The sequence below is a fragment of the Ovis canadensis genome, chromosome 3 (assembly GCF_042477335.2).
Source record: "Ovis canadensis isolate MfBH-ARS-UI-01 breed Bighorn chromosome 3, ARS-UI_OviCan_v2, whole genome shotgun sequence".
Taxonomy (NCBI): domain Eukaryota; kingdom Metazoa; phylum Chordata; class Mammalia; order Artiodactyla; family Bovidae; genus Ovis; species Ovis canadensis.
This window is the reverse complement of record NC_091247.1, coordinates 200,300,615-200,321,110: the sequence shown is the minus strand read 5'-3', so window position 1 is coordinate 200,321,110 and position 20,496 is coordinate 200,300,615. Positions and strand designations below refer to the sequence as shown.

General features: G+C 37.2%; 1 protein-coding gene across 2 annotated transcripts in view; it reads left to right on the top strand.

Annotated features, from left to right (window-relative positions):
• SLCO1C1 (solute carrier organic anion transporter family member 1C1) overlaps positions 1 to 5,987 on the top strand; it is a 69,836-nt gene extending 63,849 nt beyond the window's left edge. The window contains exons 13-14 of one of the 2 annotated variants that reach the window (XM_069585591.1): positions 3,048 to 3,165; positions 4,717 to 5,987. In XM_069585591.1, coding sequence (XP_069441692.1) covers positions 3,048 to 3,165; positions 4,717 to 4,939 — 341 coding nt within the window. In that variant the 3' untranslated portion in view covers positions 4,940 to 5,987. Of the gene's footprint in view, positions 1 to 3,047; positions 3,263 to 4,716 lie in introns of both variants that reach the window. The other variant, XM_069585592.1, reaches the window with a different exon arrangement.
• The last annotated feature ends 14,509 nt before the right edge of the window (positions 5,988 to 20,496 follow it).

The following is a 20,496-nucleotide window of genomic DNA, read 5'->3' as shown; positions in this document are numbered from 1 at the left end:
GTATATTACAGGGTGACACACCATATAGAAAAAACATTAACCTACATGAAAAACAGAATTACTATGAAATCCCCACTGCTTCAGTACATTTTATAGCATTGTTTTTAATAGTAACTTTAGCATTGTTATGTTAAAACTATTATACATTTTAAGATAAAGCAAATGTTATGTTAATATCATTAGGAATCAATATTTTCAGCATAATAGAAAAGTGATAAAAGCATAAAATATTGTAAGTAAAATTCATTAATTTAAACTTAAAATGTCAATATGAACTCATATAGTTTTATTTTAAAATAATGTGTATTTTATCACTGTGTCTCCTGAAAAATCTAGCATCTATTTAACCCAGGAGAAATGAGCACCCATAGCAATGAATCCATGGTATCTAAATATCATTCCGCAATAAATAAACCATAGGACCTTGGAAAACTGGTCTAGGTTAGAAAATACATAACATGATTGTGGGACAACTTTTGGTGCAAGAAAGTGAGCAAGCTATCAAAGGGATATATCCAAAGGACACAGGAACAATCTGAGGACCTTGGTCCAAGGTGAGATAATTTCAAAATAATAAATAAAAATACTATTATATTAATATATAATAATCATTATAATAGCTCCAGTGTCTCAAAATACATTGAATATTAAAAAAAGATAAAAATTTGTAACGATACCTAAGTAACTTTGAAGAATACTAGGACACTAACTCATTATTCTTAAAACAGGAAAGAATTGAACATTTACCCTGCCTTTCTTCTACTAATTGTATTTCAAAGTAACCAAGTAAACAATGATGAAGATAAGTTCTTTTATAGAGAAATCTTAAATTATTTACACAAGAGATAATGTAATTTTGAGAAATCTGTTTGCAAACATCAATATTTGCTAAAAGCTATAAGTGAAAATGAATGAAAATTTTAATAATGGAGGGCATAGCGTGAACCTCAGTTTCATTTTAACATTACTGAGAGTGGCAAGTAAGTGGAAAGTGTCTCCTGTCTGAACACAAATCACCTATGTCTTGTTCCTGCCTGAGTCAATACTGGCCTACCAAATTATCGGGAAAATGAAGGATAGGGGAACAAACCAAATGATCTTATGAAACAATCATTCAAATCCAGACTGTGGCACATTCTACAGGACATATGTCTTTCTTCAAAAGTCATTACTATAAAAAAAAAATATGTTGGGAAAGAAGCTGACATAAAAAGCCATTTAGGTAAATTTAATGTGTCTACCTTGGTTTGAATCTGGTTAGAATGAACCAGTTCTAAAGACATTTAGAAAAGTTTGAAAGTTGAAGACATTTAGAAAAGTTTGAATATGAGTTCAATAGGATTAAAAAATTATTTTAATATGTGTTATGTGTTAAATGGCATAGTGATTTTTTTAATTATGGGGTTTTTATTTTATGTTTATTATATTTATATATATATATATATATATATATATATATATATTTTAATTTTTGGCCAAGCTACACAGGATGTGGGGTCTTAATTCCCCAACCGGAGATCAAACCCACATGCCCTGCATTGGAAGTGCAGAGTCTTAACCAAGAGACCACCAAGGAAGTTCCCATAGTGATATGTTTGAAAAATCCTGTCAGTCAGAGATGTGTTCTGAAATACATGCAAGGAGAATTACTTAGTATCTGAGATAGCTCTTAAAATGTTACTTTTAGAAAGTTTCTGGATGGACAATAGATTGAGGGACTGGAGAAATATGACACAGAAATAACAAAATTTTAATAATTGCTAAAGTTAGTGATGGTACATAAAGTTGCACTATATCATACTCTCCATAATTTTGTGAAGGTTTGAAATTTTGCCTTTATGAAAATTTTAAAACATACAGAAGATGACAAGTATTTGACTACTGAGGAATGTCTTCATGTTATTAAGAGCAATGTAAAGTTATTAATAGTTATCACCTAAATGTTTTTAGGTGACAATCTGTTTAGTTGGAGAATGTATATAAAAAGAATTCTTATTTATGATGTCAAATAATCCAAATTAACCATTCAACTTTATCAATATAAGCTTTACTATATAGCTTTACTTCATCAATATACGCTTTACCATATAGCTTTTAGTGATTGTGTTTATGGGACTCTATGCAAAATAAAAGTTTATGCAGTTAGTTCTTTTTTGAATCTGGAATTCTTGTGGTACAAAGAGGGAGTTGTTACTTAGTTGCTGAGTCAGGTCTGACTCTTTTGTGACCTCTACCAGGCTCTTCTATCCATGGGATTTCTCAGACAAGAATACTAGAGTTGGTTACTATTCCCTTCTCCAGGGGATCTTCCCAACCCAGGGATCAAACCTCTGTCTCCCGCATTAGCAGACGGATTCTTTACCACTGAGCCTCCAAGGAAGCCTTTACAAACAGTTGAGAAACTCTTGCAAATCATTTCCTTTGTAAATGTACATTTTCCTTACAAAAGGGAAACTTATGCTCTGTCTTCCGAGCTTCTTCTCTGACTTCTGCTTCTCAAAATTATCAGCTCAAAATAATCTTTATACCAGTGGCATATTCTGGTCTCCTGGAGAGGCCCTGCTATTTCCAAAGAAGTGAATTTGGGACAGAATGTGGTTTCTGAGAGTCATTCTTTGTTCAGTTCAGTTCAATTCAGTTCCATCACGCAGTCGTGTCCGACTCTTTGTGACCCCATAAATCACAGCACGCCAGGGCTCCTTGTCCATCACCAACTCCCAGAGTTCACTCAAACTCATGTCCATCGAGTCGGTGATGCCATCAAGCCATCTCCTCCTCTGTCATCCCCTTCTCCTCCTGCCCTCAATCCCTCCCAGCATTAGGGTTTTTTCCAATAAGTCAACTATTCGCATGAGGTGGCCAAAGTCTGGAGTTTCAGCTTCAGCATCATTCCTTCCAATGAACACCCAGGACTGATCTCCTTTAGGATGGACTATTTCCAAAGAAGTGCATTTGGGACAGAATGTGGTTTCTGTGAGTCATTCTTTGTAGGCTAACCAAAAAGATATGCATATATTTTTAATGGCACTTATTTGTTTTTCTCACAGCAGGAATCCCATCTCCCATATATTTTGGAGTTCTGATTGATACTTCATGCCTCAAGTGGGGATTTAAAAGATGTGGAAGTAAAGGATCCTGTAGATTGTATGATTCAAATGCTTTCAGGTATCGTATCAAACTCTTTCCTAAATCTCATTGCTACCACATGCCAGGTTTGCAAGAGGCAACTGGCATGAATAATCCTCACGTAGTTTCATCATTTGTAAAGAAAAGGAGAATCTAATCCAGAGGTTTGTTCTGTTTGATAGAATAATTCTATTATTATCTGACCATTTGGCTAGATCTTTTGTTTTCCTTCATTCTTAATCTTGACTCCCATCATTTAAAAAAGATAAGACAGAAGATTTCAGAATAGAGTAGGATTTTCAAAGTTTATGCACACAACTCAGTTAATTCCTTGAAACTCAGAAGCATTTAGATTTAGGTCACATTTGGGGTTTAATTCTTTTCTGCACCACCACCCCCCCAAACTGAGCCAAACTGTCCCATTTACGTCAGCTATAATCCCCCTGGGCAAGATTTGGATTTGGCTCTAAATCTGTCCGGCTTTTATTGCCAAACTGATGTTCAATTATTCCAGTACTTGAAATGCATAAAAGTAAAAGGTTTTCTCTATGTGTGTACAGGGTTGAGGGCATGGATTTTTCACTATGGTATCATTCAGTGCAATTCAGCAAACATTTAGTCCCCTTATTGCTTAAAGCAATGCTTCAATGGCTTAAAAACAAGAAGGACTTTTTTTTTTTTCAATTTACATTCTGAGTATTCTCTAGAAAAATAAACTTGGTGCTAAACCCTGTAAGTTGGAAGTTGGATGTGAATTGAGCTGACCATCTCAAATAAATTTGCTTGACTTAATAGGCTTTGATGATATGTGAGAAATTTATGTTGGTCTTTGAAAGGGACCTGATCTATGAGGAAAATTGGCAGTTTATTCACATTTACTCGGGCTATATTTTACTGTAAAGACAGTGTAACTCAGAGACTATGAGTGTACATACAAGGCGACCAGCATGAATAATTCAACCTGTGCTTTCAGACCTTCATGTCTCATGATCTAATAGAGCTAAAGGCTTCTCGTGGAAGACACTGATGTAAACCTCTGGTTTGCTTAGGTCACTCTAGTGTACTGAGATCTCCAATTCCCCCTTAATGTTACTTCTTGCAGTTTTCCTGTAGGAGTGAATTTGGCCAGGTTTCAAGGGGAGGATAACCATATAATTTATCATTCAAATCTGGATATTTTTGACAAGGAAAGGAGGCAGATTACCCTGGAACAACACTAGCTTATGCTAGCTTATGCTGGGACTGTTCTAAGCAAACAGGTCTATAGTCACCTGGTCTAAGGAAATAAGTTACAGAGAGGATGGAAAGGATTATATAATTAGCAGTAGCTGAAAATGATGGTGCTACTAAAAATTTGCTTTATATTAGTTTACTGCCTTCAATAGTCCGTCAGATGTTCACAGAAAGGCCTTTTATAGCCACTGAATCGGCATTCTTAAAGAAAACCATCCTCATGATAGTTTTATTGATATTGACTGATTTCACTGATACTGATTGATTTCACTGATATTGATATTTTTGGGTATTATTATATTTTATTTAAAATTGGATAGCTACAATAATTAAGACTGAGATTCTGTCTTCTTCTAGACATATATACCTGGGACTAACCATGATGCTTGGCATAATGTCCATTTTCCTAAGTACTGCAGTGCTTTTCACTTTAAAGAAAAATTATGTTTCAAAACACAGAAGTTTCAGAACCAAGAGAGAAAGAACAATGGTGTCAACAAGAATCAGGAAGGAGAATTGTACCACAAATGATCATTTGCTACAACCCAACTATTGGCCGGGCAAGGAAACACAACTTTAGAAAAATGGTGGTGACTTGAAGCCATGTTTTCTGATTTCTAGAAATTCTGCATACCAATTTTAATCAGAAGGGTTTTAAATGTGAGAATTCTTTCTCCTTTCAAAAAGCTGTCTACTTTGTTTTTGATACTGTACCTGATAACAAATATAATTAGTCATGTTGTAGAAGGTGTAGATGGTAAAGTTAATCTTAAATATTTTAATTTATAAACAAATTCCTTATATTATTTACTCATTCTGCTGAATTTTGCCTGTGCCCATTGATAAATTAGCTATACTTCTAGTAGAACAATTGTCAATATAATTTAATGGCTGTATGTAATTTCCAAACTGACATACTTGCCTAGGATAAGAGAATACTTAAGAAAAAAAAATTAAACATCTTGTGTGTGTGTTCAGTCACTCACTTGTGTCTGACTCTCTGCAACCCCACAGACTGTAGCCTGCCAGGCTCCTCTGGTCCATGGAATTTTCCAGACAAGAACTCTAGAGTAGGTTGCCATCATTTCCTACTCCAGGGGATCTTCCTGACCCAGGGACTGAACCTGTGTCTCTATTGTCTCCTGCTTTGGCAGACAGATTCTTTACTACTAGCACCACCTACCTAAGAAACATCATCCTTCAAATATCAACTTGATGATGGTGTTTGGATAGAGTAAGAACATGTGGAGGAAGATTTCTTTCTAAGCTCCTTTCTTTTGAAATACAGTAACTGATACAGATTACTATATCAATCTATATAGTATCTATTTGCTCTATCATCGCAAATGATCTTGGAGGATTTGGATTTTGAATTACTAACTCTTCTGCTGTTCATTATTTCTACTTTTTGTGTAAGATTTTTTTTAAGTGACCGTAGTTGTGAAGTAATAAAATTGATATGCTTTCTTGTCCTTCTATGAATTTAATGGAGTAAAAAATATTGTTAATACTGCCCACATTTTAAAGTATATAAGTAACTCCAGACTTCTGACTGTGACATGGTACTGATATATATTTGAAAGTGAATTTCTGAAAATCTACAATGAACTTACATATTATGATAGGAACACAGAGTGATGGGTTGAGTGGTGGTGGGTATGATCCCTTTTGGTGCCCTTCCTGGCATCTGTCTCAAGGTTTCTGGATGGGGTGGTACCACTGGTACACCCTGCCATAGAGTTCTCTGTCTGCAACTGAAAAAGTCAAGCCAGGCATTTCCTCTTGACTGGCTTCCTGGTCTTGCTCTCACTAAAGCCATCAGATTCAGCAGTCCTCCATCTTTAATCTTCAGCTCTGCTATGTGTTACGTCTTTCTTCCTCTATCACAACTGCACCCTAGGAGGGACCTGACCTTCCCAAGGAAAACAGACTTAAGTAGATCCACCCCTCCCCACAAGTAAAGTCTCGAAATTATGCCACAATTCTTAGCAGCCTTCAGAAAACACAAACAGGGCAGTTCCAACAACATGTCTTTTTGAGACATTTCTTAGGAGACCAAGTTAAACAAAAAGGTCCAGCTGAGAAATGCAGTCACCTTACTCACACAGTTCAAGGATCATATAGTGTAGGCAAAAGGGTTTATAGTCTCTAAATTCCCCCCATTATGTACCAGTCCTGAGAATAAGATGAATGGAAAAAACCAGAGATGAAAAGTGTGGGGATGGAGAACTGAAAAAACTTCTTTAAATATATATTATTTTTTCCCTTTTATTTGAATTGGTGGTACAAGATTATTTCCTATTTTGCTATTTTTTAAAATGAACATAGACTGGTTTTGTTTCTAGAAGGCCTACTTCTGCTGCTGCTGCACTAATTTGTGAGCAAAAATCCCTTTTGTTGTCTCAGTATCAGTCTTACCCATAACAAATATTTACTGAATGGGTGAGTAGGTACACTTGTCAAGAGTTTTCTTTGTAGAGATGTAATTAAAATTCAAGTTCCTCATCCTGTCTCCCACATCCTCTTTATTTTTCAAAGCCTTTGTAGCAATATCCTGAAAAATAACTTCTTTGCAAGTAAATTTCTAAACAGGATCCTATCCAATGCACTCTTGAATGACTTGAAAAATAAAAATTAGCATAAAGGATACTTATAATGACTTTTTCATAAAAACACCAACTGTCAACAAAAAGCATAGTTTTATGCATACCCATTACTTGAACAGTAGAATTATACATACTAAATTTAGCTGTATGGTATAGGAAGGTATCATTTAGGCTCAAAGTAAATTTAGTAAAAGGAACCTTGATGTTTTAAATGAGTAAATTCATCTGACAGAAGTAAAGAGATTTTTTTATGGCTCAGAAAATAAATGATTATTTTCTTTTTGACAAATCAAACCCCCAAAAAATCAAAAAAATTCTCTCAGCCCCAGGGCCAAATATTAGAGGTAAGGCCTTGACAGATGTGTGGGATCCCACAATTGCACCACTTTATTCATTTACTGTACATTCGTGATCCCTGGAGGTCACCAGTACCTCAAAAGAACATCTGATTCACTCTAACCTTCAGACAGGTAATGTTCTAGCAGTATAATTTTATAAATGGAGTGAATTAAATTGAATTAAATAATTTGCTCAAGGTGGAGACAGTCACAATAATGCTGGCTTCTTCCATTATATTATAATACCTCTAGAGCAAGTAATAAAAGCAAAAAATATAAAACACCTAAAAATAGCTGGAAGAATGTTGTGACCATGCGAATTTAAGAAATCTTCACTTACTGTAAATTTGTAGACATAAAAGGAGACTGAAAGAGTAAATTGACTGTAACATGTCTGGCTATAATTGTTATAACCATTTTAAGTGTAACAATATTAATTAATTAAGCACTCTCTTTACCTGTGCTAAATGCTTTAGACACATTATCTCAATTTCAAAGGTCAAAATAACTTATGTGTTAGGTGTGAGTACTGATATGAAGTTTCAGAGGAAGCTTAGAGAGTTTTAGTGACTCTTCCAAGGGCAAGGTGTTCTCATAGATGGTAAAGCCAAGATTAAATCTGAGGTTGATCAAATTCAAACAGCTATGTTGCTGCTGCTGCTGCTACTAAGTCGCTTCAGTTGTGTCCGACTCTGTGCAACCCCATAGACGGCAGCCCACCGGCTCCCCCGTCCCTGGGATTCTCCAGGCAAGAACACTGGAGTGGGTTGCCATTTCCTTCTCCAATGCATGAAAGTGAAAAGTGAAAGTGAAGTCGCTCAGTCGTGTCCAACTTGTAGTGACCCCATGGACTGCAGCCCAAAGGTTGTTGCTGAACCACGAATAGATGCCGGGATTCTTGACCTCCAGAGGAGAAGAATTCAATCCGGGGCCAGAGACGAGGCTTGATCACTCAGAGCTTTTGTGCAATAGAGTTTTATTAAAGTATAAAAGGGATAGAGAAAGCTTCTGACATAGACATCAGAAGGAGGCAGAAAGAGTACACCCCCCTTGCTAGTATTAGCAACGGAGTTATATACCTTTTAATTAGTTATTACAATGAATAAAAGAATGTCTGGAGGTTGTAAAGATCTAACTAGACCCATTTCCATAATTTACATTTTAAGATAGCAGGATTAGCCAGAAGGTTTTCAGGAAGGAGAAACTGTCCTCAAGCAGGATACATTGTTGTTGTATAATCCCTAGTACAGAATTTAAACTGAGTTGTGTAACTGAATAAGACTAGAAGGAACTGGCCCTGGGTGTTCTTTGGAAGGAATGATGCTAAAGCTGAAACTCCAGTACTTTGGCCACCTCATGCGAAGAGCTGACTCATTAGAAAAGACTCTGATGCTGGGAGGGATTGGGGGCAGGAGGAGAAGGGGACGACAGAGGATGAGATGGCTGGATGGCATCACAGACTCAATGGATGTGAGTCTGAGTGAACTCTGGGAGTTGGCGATGGACAGGGAGGCCTGGCGTGCTGCAATTCATAGGGTCGCAAAGAGTTGGACATGACTGAGCGACTGAACTGAACTGAGAAGGAACTGACAACCCATTCCAATATTCTTGCCTAGAGACTCCCATGGACAGAGGAGCCTGGTGGGCTACAGTCCATGTGGTCGCAAAGAGTCAGACACGACTAAGCAATTTCACTTTCACTTTCAAAGAATGTAGACAAAAAATAGTTTATCCTTTCCTCCCTCTTTAGAATTCCATACCCCTATCTCCATTTCGAGAGCCTGAGACCCCTTTATCCTCCTTGGGGACCCTGGACTTCTTATCAATCTGCCTAGGAACTGACTCTCAGCTCCTAAATTGTTGTCTTCCACTAACTCCCAAAATCACTGCAGATGGTGACTGCAGCCATGAAATTAAAAGACGCTTACTCCTTGGAAGAAAAGTTATGACCAACCTAGATAGCATATTCAAAAGCAGAGACGTTACTTTGCCGACTAAGGTCCGTCTCGTCAAGGCTATGGTTTTTCCTGTGGTCATGTATGGATGTGAGAGTTGGACTGTGAAGAAGGCTGAGCGCTGAAGAATTGATGCTTCTGAACTGTGGTGTTGGAGAAGACTCTTGAGAGTCCCTTGGACTGCAAGGAGATCCAACCAGTCCGTTCTGACGGAGATCAGTCCTGGGATTTCTTTGGAGGGAATTATGCTAAAGCTGAAACTCCAGTACTTTGGCCACCTCATACCAAGAGTTGACTCATTGGAAAAGACTCTGATGCTGGGAGGGATTGGGGGCAGGAGGAGAAGGGGACGACAGAGAATGAGATGGCTGGATGGCATCACTGACTCGATGGACGTGAGTCTGAATGAACTCCGGGAGTTGGTGATGGACAGGGAGGCCTGGTGTGCTGTGATTCGTGGGGTCGCAAAGAGTCGGACATGACTGAGTGACTGAACTGAACTGAACTTTGCTGAAAGTCAATTTTGCACATCGACGTTAGAGAAGTTTTAGTATACTAAATCATGTACATAGTTTAAAAAAAATCAAATGATTTAAATGAGAATTAAACAGTCCTCCACACCACCTTCACTTCTGTTCATCAAGAGAATTACTTCTAACCAGTTTGGTTTGTTGGTTTTTTTGATGGTGACTTCCATTATCTTTAAGTAGTATGCACACACCACTTTCTTGATTTATTATCGCAGGCAATGTTTATTGACTGATTATGTCAGTGTTCTTTTAGATTAGAACTAATTTCACTTACTCATCCCTCAGTAATCTCTACATAGTGAGGTCACTATTTTAGTTTCCTCAAATATCACATTGATACCTTCATTTCTTATTTAATAAACATTGAGTATTATAATTTTCCCCACTCTACAAAATGAAGACCTTAGAGATCCCCTCCCTTCCCTTTATATCTGCAAACTCTGCTATATCTTTCTGTTAGCTGTACCTCTATTTTCACATTGTTAAAATGTCAACTCTGCAACTGTTACACATAGGAAAGGCTTGAAGTTTACAAACACGATCAATGTCACCATCATCTACTGTTGAAGTCATGAAATCTACCATTAAGAAAAAAATTAAAAAGAAGGAAAAACATATTTAATGAGGACCTACTATGAACCAGCCTAATGGTAGCATATTTAAATATTATTAAGTGTGATGTTTAAAACTGTTTTATGTTTGAAAACTGTTTTATGTTAGCTCTCATATGTTTGCAGAATCTCGGATTCTTTGATGTGATGCTATAGATTGCCAATCTCTAAAGGGAGTGTGCATTTCAAATTTATTTGGCATTAAATCCACAGTTTCATTAACAAGTCTTGGACCTAACTAATCTTCCATACAATATATTTGGAAAACACAAGTTTATCCCCCTCTTTATTAAAAATGTTGCTATCTTTGTCAGCTTCTGGTATCAAATTATGCAGTTTTATAAAATTAACTAGAAAACTACCTTGTTTTTAAATGCCTGGAAAAGATTTTGTACCACAGGAACTATCTGCTGCTCTTACATTTTAGGCTTTTTTGAGAAATAATACCTTGAAAAGTTGTGTATTGGTTATTGTAGCTTTTCCTAAAAAAAAATATTTACTGATTTCAACTTTCAACATTTATAATTTTTCTAGAAAAATCTACTAGGTTTTTAAAAGGCATTTTTAACATTGTAAGCTTAGGGAAATTAAGATAACTATTATACTTTTCCTATTCTTAATTTTGTATATTTGGATTTGTCTTTTTTGCATATTGTGCTTGCCAGGAACTTGTTTCACTGGACTTTTCAAAGAAAAAGCATTTGGATTCTGTCTCCCTGCTACTTAATTAATTTTTTTCCTTCTACTTTGTTTATGCATGCTTAACAAAAACACGCACAACTATTTACCTAAAAAAAAAATTACTTACCTAAATACTTGATGAGTAGCCATATAACTGTATGATCTAGCTTAGAAAATTTAACATGCCTTAAAACTGAAGATTAAGGCATGTTAAATTTTCTAAGCTAGAGGAACCAGAGATCAAATTGCCAACATCCACTAGATCATGGAAAAAGCAAGAGAATTTCAGAAAAACATCTGTTTCTGTTTTATTGACTATGCCAAAGCCTTTGACTGTGTGGATCACAATAAACTGTGGAAAATTCTGAGAGAGATGGGAATACCAGACCACCTGACCTGCCTCTTGAGAAATCTGTGTGCAGGTCAGGAAGCAACAGTTAGAACTGGACATGGAACAACAGACTGGTTCCAAATAGGAAAAGGAGTACATCAAGGCTGTATATTGTCACCCTGCTTATTTAACTTCTATGCAGTGTACATCATGAGAAACACTGGGCTGGAAGAAACACAAGCTGGAATCAAGATTGCCGGGAGAAATATCAATAACCTCAGATATGCAGATGACACCACCCTTATGGCAGAAAGTGAAGAGGAACTAAAAAACCTCTTGATGAAAGTGAAAGTGGAGAGTGAAAAACTTGGCTTAAAGCTCAACATTCAGAAAACAAAGATCATGGCATCTGGTCCCATCACTTCATGGGAAATAGATGGGGAAACAGTGGAAACAGTGTCAGACTTTATTTTGGGGGCTGCAAAATCACTGCAGATGGTGACTGCAGCCATGAAATTAAAAGACGCTTACTCCTTGGAAGAAAAGTTATGACCAACCTAGATAGTATATTCAAAAGCAAAGACACTACTTTGCTGACTAAGGTCCTTCTAGTCAAGGCTATGGTTTTCCTGCGGTCATGTATGGATGTGAGAGTTGGACTGTGGAGAAAGCTGAGTGCCAAAGAATTGATGCTTTTGAACTGTGGTGTTGGAGAAGACTCTTGAGAGTCCCTTGGATTGCAAGGAGTTCCAACCAGCCCATTCTGAAGGAGACCAGCCCTGGGATTTCTTTGGAAGGAATGATGCTAAAGCTGAAACTCCAGTACTTTGGCCACCTCATGCGAAGAGTTGACTCATTGGAAAAGTCTCTGATGCTGGGAGGGATTGGGGGCAGGAGGAGAAGGGGACGACGGAGGATGAGATGGCTGGATGGCATCACTGACTTGATGGAAGTGAATCTGAGTGAACTGCGGGAGTTGGTGATGGACAGGGAGGCCTGGTGTGCTGCGATTCATGGGGTCGCAAAGAGTCAGACACGACTGAGTGACTGAACTGAACTGAATCTTCAGTTTTGTTCATAATAGAAAGTTTTGCCATACTGCAGTACCCAGAATATTTTCCTGTTTACAAATGCATTCTTGATTTTCTATTCGATTCAGAATTCCTATTTTCTCTAAAAGTAGAATGATTTAAAGTTTCCCTGTGCTTGACTATTTAAATTTAAGATTTTAGATTAACTAACTACATTTATAATTAGGGAATGCTGCTACTGCTGCTAAGTCACTTCAGTCGTGTCCGACTCTGTGCAATCCCATAGACGGCAGCCCACCAGGCTCCCCTGTCCCTCGTATTCTCCAGGCAAGAACACTGGAGTGGGTTGCCATTTCCTTCTCCAATGCATGAAAGTGAAAAGGGAAAGTGAAGTCGCTCAGTCGTGTCCAACTTGTAGCGACCCCATGGACTGCAGCCTACCAGGCTCCTCCATCCATAGAATTTTCCAGGCAAGAGTACTGGAGTGGGGTGCCACTGCCTTCTCCAATTAGGGAATATAGCCCACTCAATTTATTATTTTGGAAATTTGAGGATTTAAGGCCATCATCAATATTTGAAAATGTTCAGATTTTGAAAATAAAGTATGTTTATTGATTATAGAGGATACTACTACATATATATTTACCAAACCAAACAATTTCACTACTCACATCTTTTGATACTTATTTTCTTTCCTGTTTTCTCTTCAAGGCTTTAGAGTTACAATATGTCAAAATCTCCCAATTATGATTGAATGACTTTTTGTGAATTACTTCTACTTTTAAAAAGGTTTTATTCATAGAATTGAACATTATGTTTCAGAACTATTATAATATATATATTTGATTATTAAAACTTTGTTGTCATAGTTAATACTTTGACTTTTATTTTTAAATAATTATCTTCATTAATTAATATTGCCATTTCTGCTTTATTATATTTACTTGATATATCTTTGGTCCTTCCTTTATTTTTAAAAGTTTCCTGTATTTTGTTTAACATTAGACATTTGTTAACAGTTCCAAATTGAATTTTATTTTCACTTAAATTTTTTTCCTATCAACGTCATTTAATTATCACATTTGTTTGGTTTTAGTTTCATTATATTATTCATTAAATTTTCCCTTATGCTTTCCTTACATTCTTTCATATGCTATATGTATTATATTTTTGCTTTTATTTCTCAGCAATATAGAAGTTACAGCCACTTTTCTAGCAGTCTGGAAAATATTCTGCAATTGGTTAACCCAAAATTATAAAAAAATATACATTGATATCATTCCCCTCTTTTAAAAATACCAAGAATCAGACAATAAATGTTGTCTATTGACTTTCTTCATGTAAGATTAAATATTCAAAATGTTAAGTTTAAAAGACTTAAATGTAAGACCTGAAACCATAAAGCTCTTAGAAGAAAAATAGGGATCAGCTCCTTGCCATTATCATGGCATGGTTTTCTAGATTTGCACCAAAAGCAAGCACAACAATAGCAAAAATAAATTTGTGGGACTACGTAAAACTAACAAGCTACTGCACAGCAAAGGAGACCCTCAACAAAATGAAAATGCAGCCTATGGAGTGGAAGAAAATATTTACAAATCATGTAAGCAGTAAATATCCAAAATAAACAATTCATAGAGCTCAATGGTAAAAGACAAACAACACTGATTTAAAAATGGGCACAGCATTTTAACGCTGTGAATGAATAAGCATTTTCCAAAGAAAATATACAAATGGCTAACAGATATGTGAAAAGGTGCTCAATATCACTAATCATCAGGGAAATGTAAATCAAAACCACAAGATACCACTTCCCACCTGTTAGAATGGCTACCATCAAAAAGACCAGACACAAGTGTCAGGAAAGGTGTGGAAAAAAGAGAACACATGTACACTATTGGTAGGAATTATTAATCCATTTGTGCAGCCACTATTGAAAACAGTAAGGAGATTCCTCAAAAAAATTAAAAATAGAATTACCATACAATCCAACAATTTCACTTCTGGGAATATATCTAAAGGAAATAAAAACAGAATCTCAAAGATATACCCACCCTTCTATGTTCATTGCATCATTATTCACAATAGACAAGATCTTGTATGAAAACTACATGTTTGTCAACAGATGAATGGATATACATCAGTTATTGCTCAATAAAGCTAAAACTTTAAAAATTTTATGTAAAAAGTTTTTACTTCCAACCTCCACTCCTACCCACAAGTCCAAGATTTTTTTTTTACTAATATAATCAAAGATTTACTTTGAAGTTATTACTAAATTATTTTTACTTTCTAAATCTTTTTGCTGTATAAACAAATCTACAAGGAAACTTTTGTGCATGCATCCTCTCCTTATCTTTATTTAAAATAGATTCCTAGGGATAGAATATTTCAAACATATGAATCAACAGCATTCCAAAAAACAAAGATAGTAGAGCCTGACACAAACAGCACTTAAAAGATAAGCTCTCCTCAAGCTTCACTAATCAATCAACTGCATAAGTTGAAATGGCATCTCAATATTTTGATTTTCATGTCTTTACTAGTGACTTAAAACTTTTATATGTGTATTGATCATATTTATTTCTTCTATAGATTATGTTCACAGCCTTGCTTATATGTTTATGGTTGTAGATCTAATCATTATTGCATCCCATGTATAATAACCATTTTTTTAAAAAATATGGGGTCTGTATTAGTTTCCTAAAGCTGCCACAACAAAATACCATCCTGGATAAAGGTCAAACAACAGAAGATGTGTTTTCTCACAGTCTAGAGACTAGAAGTCCAAGGTCAATGCCTGGCAAGTTACGTTTTTTTGTGTGTGGATTCTAGTCTTGGCTTGCAGATGTCTGCTTTCTTACTGTGCTCACACAATCTTTTCTCTGTGCATATGAGTCCTCAGTGTCTCTTTTTCTGTCTTAATTTCTTTTTATAGGAGTCAGAATGACTGGACTCAGGCAGGCCCATTCTAATGGCCTCATCTTAACTTAGGCTTGCATGCTCAGTCTTATCTGACTCTCTGTGATCCCTTGGACTATAGCCCTCCAGGCTCCTCTGTCCATGAGATTTCCAGGCAAGAATACTGGAATGGGTATTCCTACTCCAGGGAATCTTCCCAGCCCAGGGACTGAACCTGCATCTCTTGCATCTCCTGCATTGGCAGGTGGATTCTTTATCACTAGCTTAATCACATCTTTAAAGACTCTATCACCAAATACACTCATATTCTGAGGTACTACATGCTAGGCCTTTAACATACACATTTGGGGAGAAAGACATTCAACACATAGCAGGGGCTAAATTTTAATTTTTTAATGTGATTTTTTAAATTTATACATTTGAAAAATGTATATAGTCAAATATCTTTCTCTATAGATTCTATATTTGCATATGTGCTTAAAAGAATTTTCTTACCATAAGATGATTACTTACATCTACCTGTTTTATAATTTCTAAAGCTAAGATATTTAAAATATCTCAGTTTATTTTGATGTAGTATTTTGAGATAAGGAATCCCATTATTTTGACAAATGGTTAGACACAATCCAATACTGTTAATTTAATAATCCTTATTCTCCACCTTTAAAACTTCTTAAATTATGGGTGTTTGGGGACTTTCTAGTTTCATTAATATACCTATTTCTGTCTAGGGTCACTCTATATAAAAATTATAACTGTAAAACGTAAAAACACATTTCAGTTTCTAATAATTGATATCTTCCTTCATATGATTCATTTTCAAAAGTTCTTGGACTTCCCTTGCAGTCCAGTGGTTAAGAATCCATCTGCCAATGCAGGACATGGGTTACATCCCTGGTTCTGAAAGATTCCATGAGTCATGGAGCAACTAAGTTCCTGGTTGCAACTCCTCAGCCACGTGCCACAACTGCTGAAGCCAGTGTGCCCTAAAGCCCAGGCTCTACAAGAAGAGCCGCCACCTCAGTGAGAGGCCAAGCGCCACACTAGAGAGCAGCCCCGACTCAGCACAAGAGAAAGCCTGAGCAACAGCAAAGACCCGGCACAGCCAAAAACAAATAAATAGTGAAAAAATTCTCAAATATGCTCACTCTTTTTTCCCCCCTGGATAAATTTAGGATTATTATGTCAAGTTCCAAAAATACCCAATTGAAACTATTAATCTGAAAGAGGAAGGAAAAAAAAAAAAAACCCTACCTGCTTCCTCTCTGTACTATACATGACATTTAAAGTAAAAGAAAATCCCCACTTTCTAAAGCAGGGCATCTCCCCACACCCACCACCAACCATTTCACCAACCCCAGCTGGGTGTCCTAAAGTGAAAATAAAAGTGCTCAGTTATGTCCAACGCTTTACAACCCCATGGACTATACCGTCCATGGAATTCTCCAGACCAGAATACTGGAATGGGTAGCCGATCCCTTCTCCAGGGAATTCTCAACCCAGGGATTGAACCCAGGTCTTCCACATTGCAGGTGGATTCTTTACCAGCTGATCTACCAGGGAAGCCCTAAGTGTCCTAAACTTTAACTCAGGTCTATCTATTTAGAGTAATTGTCAGATGCCACAGATTAAGTGCTCATCTCACAGGACTGGGCATCCCCTTCAGAGGGCAATCACAAGTACAGGTTATCACCTGGGCTTCTGACCATCTGGCCATAAATAAAAGATGACCACATGCTCAGGTTCATGACAGGCAAACCTCAGAAATACTGCTGGTTCACTTTCAGGCCACCTCAATAAAGTGAATAGAATCAATTAAGTGTGAATAGCATTCTATCTTTTTTGTTGTTGCTGCTTTCGCCAGACAACCACCATGCCACTTGTGGGATCTTAGTTCCCTGGGCCCTCGAAAGGGATTGAACCCAGACCCTCAGCAATGAGAGCTCAGGGTCCTTACCACAGGATCAACAGGGAATTCCCAGCACTATATCTAATAAAACAATGTACATACCTTAAATAAGACTTTATATTGCTAAAAAATGCTAACCATCATCTCAGCCTTTACCAATTCATACACGGTAGTACCTTTATAGACCATTGATTACAGTTCACCATAATAATGAAAACATTTGAAATATTCTGAAAATTGCTAAAATGTGACACAGACAGACACAAGGGTGAGCAGATACTTTTGGAAAACCAGAGCCAACAGACTTGTTTGACACAGGGTGGTCACAAACCATTAATCAGAAAAAAAAAAAAAATGCAATTATCTGTGAAGCAGGAGTTGGGCTGCATCCCGCAGTCTTAGGAGACCTGTACTTGTCCAAATTTAAGACAGAAGAAAGGACAGGAGTCAGCAACAGCGACAGTGGTTTAAAGCAGGGCTCTGCAAACCCTTGTGCCCATCCATAACTTCTTAGAAACCAGGTCACACAGCAGGAGAGGAGATGGGGGAGGAACTGAAACCACCATCACCACCCCATCGCCCCCAGCCTTGTCTGCGGAAAAACTGTCTTCCACCAAACAAGTCCCTGCTGCCTAAGAGGTTAGGGACTGCTGGTCTAACGGATGAGGGGAGCTTACTCTCTGAAGCAAGGTCCTGGAGCAACACCCCACCTTGTGAGGCAGATGGTGAGCAGGACATGGCCGCAGTCTGGCTTCCAGGGGGAGGGGTATATTGCCAGTCACAGGAGGAATTGAGCTCAGGTTTATTTATCCGTTCCCATGGAAAGGCCCCCTCACTGCCCTTTAATAAGAGCAATCAGTGGCTGGGGTCTGAGGCTAGTATGTAAGAAGTCCAGGTAAATGAGTAGGGTGTAGGTGAAGTAGGCTCTCACTGGTTGGGCAGGGGATGTACAGAGAACAGAAGAGCCGCCAGCCTGACCACACACACAGTAAAAGAAGGTAATCCCCAGACAGCTCATAGAACTCAGAAAGACTTACTAGATTACTGATTTACTATGACAAGGTATACAACTCAGGAATAGGCAGATGGAGGAAATGCATGGGGCAAGGTGTGTAGGAGAGTAGGAAGTTTTCACATCCTCTCCAGGTGCATCACCCTCCTAACTCTTGCACTTGTTTACCAAGCTGGAATTTGTCTGAAACCACACAGCCCATTATGTTTTTTGTTGTTGTTTTAATGGAGGTTTTAATGGATAAGCAATTAAGTCATTGACCATTAGTGATTAGATCAACCTCCAGCCTCTCTCCCATCCCTGGAGGTGGTAAGGAAGGGGGCTGAAAGTTGCAGTGGTTCAAGTAGTTGGTTTCCCTGGCAACCAGCCCCACCTCCTTTGGGACTTTCCTAAAATTACTGCTTATACATAAACTCAGGTGGTTGAAAGGGGCTTGTTAGGAAGAACAAAGATGCTCTTTTCAACTTTATCACTTAGAGAATTCCAGTGGTTTTAGGAGCTCTGTTCTTATAAATCATAGTTTCACAATAATCATATAATCTGCTAGAACCAACCTTGCATGCTAAGTTGCTTCAGTTGTGTCTGATTATTTGCAACCCCATGGACTGTAGCCTGCCAGACTCCTCTGTCCATGGGATTCTCCAGGCAAGAATGGAGTGGATTGCCATTTCCTCCTCCAGGGGATTTTCCTGACCCAGGGATCAAACCCACGTCTCTTCTGTCTCCTGCATTGACAGGAGGATTCTTTACCCCTAGCACCACCTGGGAAGCCCAGTACCAACTGAGTAACTGATAATTTCATAATCTTGAGTCCTCCCATCAGGAACGTGGTTTATGTTTCACAATATTTTTCTTTTTTTCACTTTAAACAAATATGTGTGTGTACATACACTCAGTTGTGTTTGACTTTGGGGGATCCCAAGGACTATAGCCTACCAGGCTTCTCTGTCCCAGCAATTTTCCAGGTAAGAATACTGAAGTGGGTTGCCATTTCCTCTTCTAGGGGATCTTCCTTACCCAGGGATCGAACCTGAGTCTCCTAGGTCTCCTACGTTGGCAGGAGGATTCTTTTACCACTGAGCTAACTTGGAAATTAGCTCTCCTCAAACTTCACTATTTTATCAATTTTATAAATAAAAAATGGCATCTTAAAGTTTTGAATTTCAAGTCTTTGCTAGTGCATGAAAATTTTATGTGTATTGGTCATATCTCTCATTTTATAGATTGTGTTCACAGCCTTGCTTATATGTTTATAGTGGTAGTTATCTTATTGATAATGTTAACCATTACTGTGTCCCAATATAATAATTATTTTTCTAATTTGGGAGCTGTATTAGTTTGCTAAAGATGTCACAACGAAATACCACCCTGGGTAAAGTTCAAACGACAGAAATGTATTTTCTCACTGTCTGGAGGCTAGAAGTCCAAGGTTAACGTTTGGCAAGCTTTTTTTCCTTTTGAGTACCCTCATCTTGGCTTGCAGATGCCTGCCTTCTCACTGTGCTGACATGGTCTTTTCTCTGTATGTATGTATCCTTGCGGTCTCTTTTTCTGTCCTGATCTCTTGTTTTAAGAACCAGAGAGATTGGGTTAGGGCCATTTTAATGGTCATCTTAGCTTAATTACATATATAAAGCCTTATCACCAAATGCACTCATATTCTGAGGTTCTGGCTGTTAGAGCTTTAAAATATGAATTTGGGGGAAACATAATTCAACTTGTAACAGGGACTAAATTTTAAATTTTTGTAACTGATTTTTAAAGTTGAAAATTTTTTGGAAATGTGTATAGTATCTCCTTTCTCTATAGATTCTACATTTTCATATGTGCTTAAAATAATTTGTTTACCTTAAGATGATACAATTACCTATATTTATAATTTAATTTCTAAAGATATTTAAAATATACCTTTTGATGTAAAATTTTGAGACAAACAGCCTCATTGTTTTGACAAATTATAGACACTTGTCCCAATACTATTAATTTAATAATACTTATTCGAGATTGCTATGTTTATGTACACATTGCTATGTTTAAAATAGATAACTAACAAGGACTTACAGTATAGCACATGGAACTCTGCTCAGTGTTATAGCAGCCTGGATGGGAGTGAAGTTTGGGGGAGATTGGATACATGTTTATGTATGGTTGAGTCCCTTTGCCGTTCACCCGAAACTATCACAACATTGTTAAATGAATATACCCCAATAC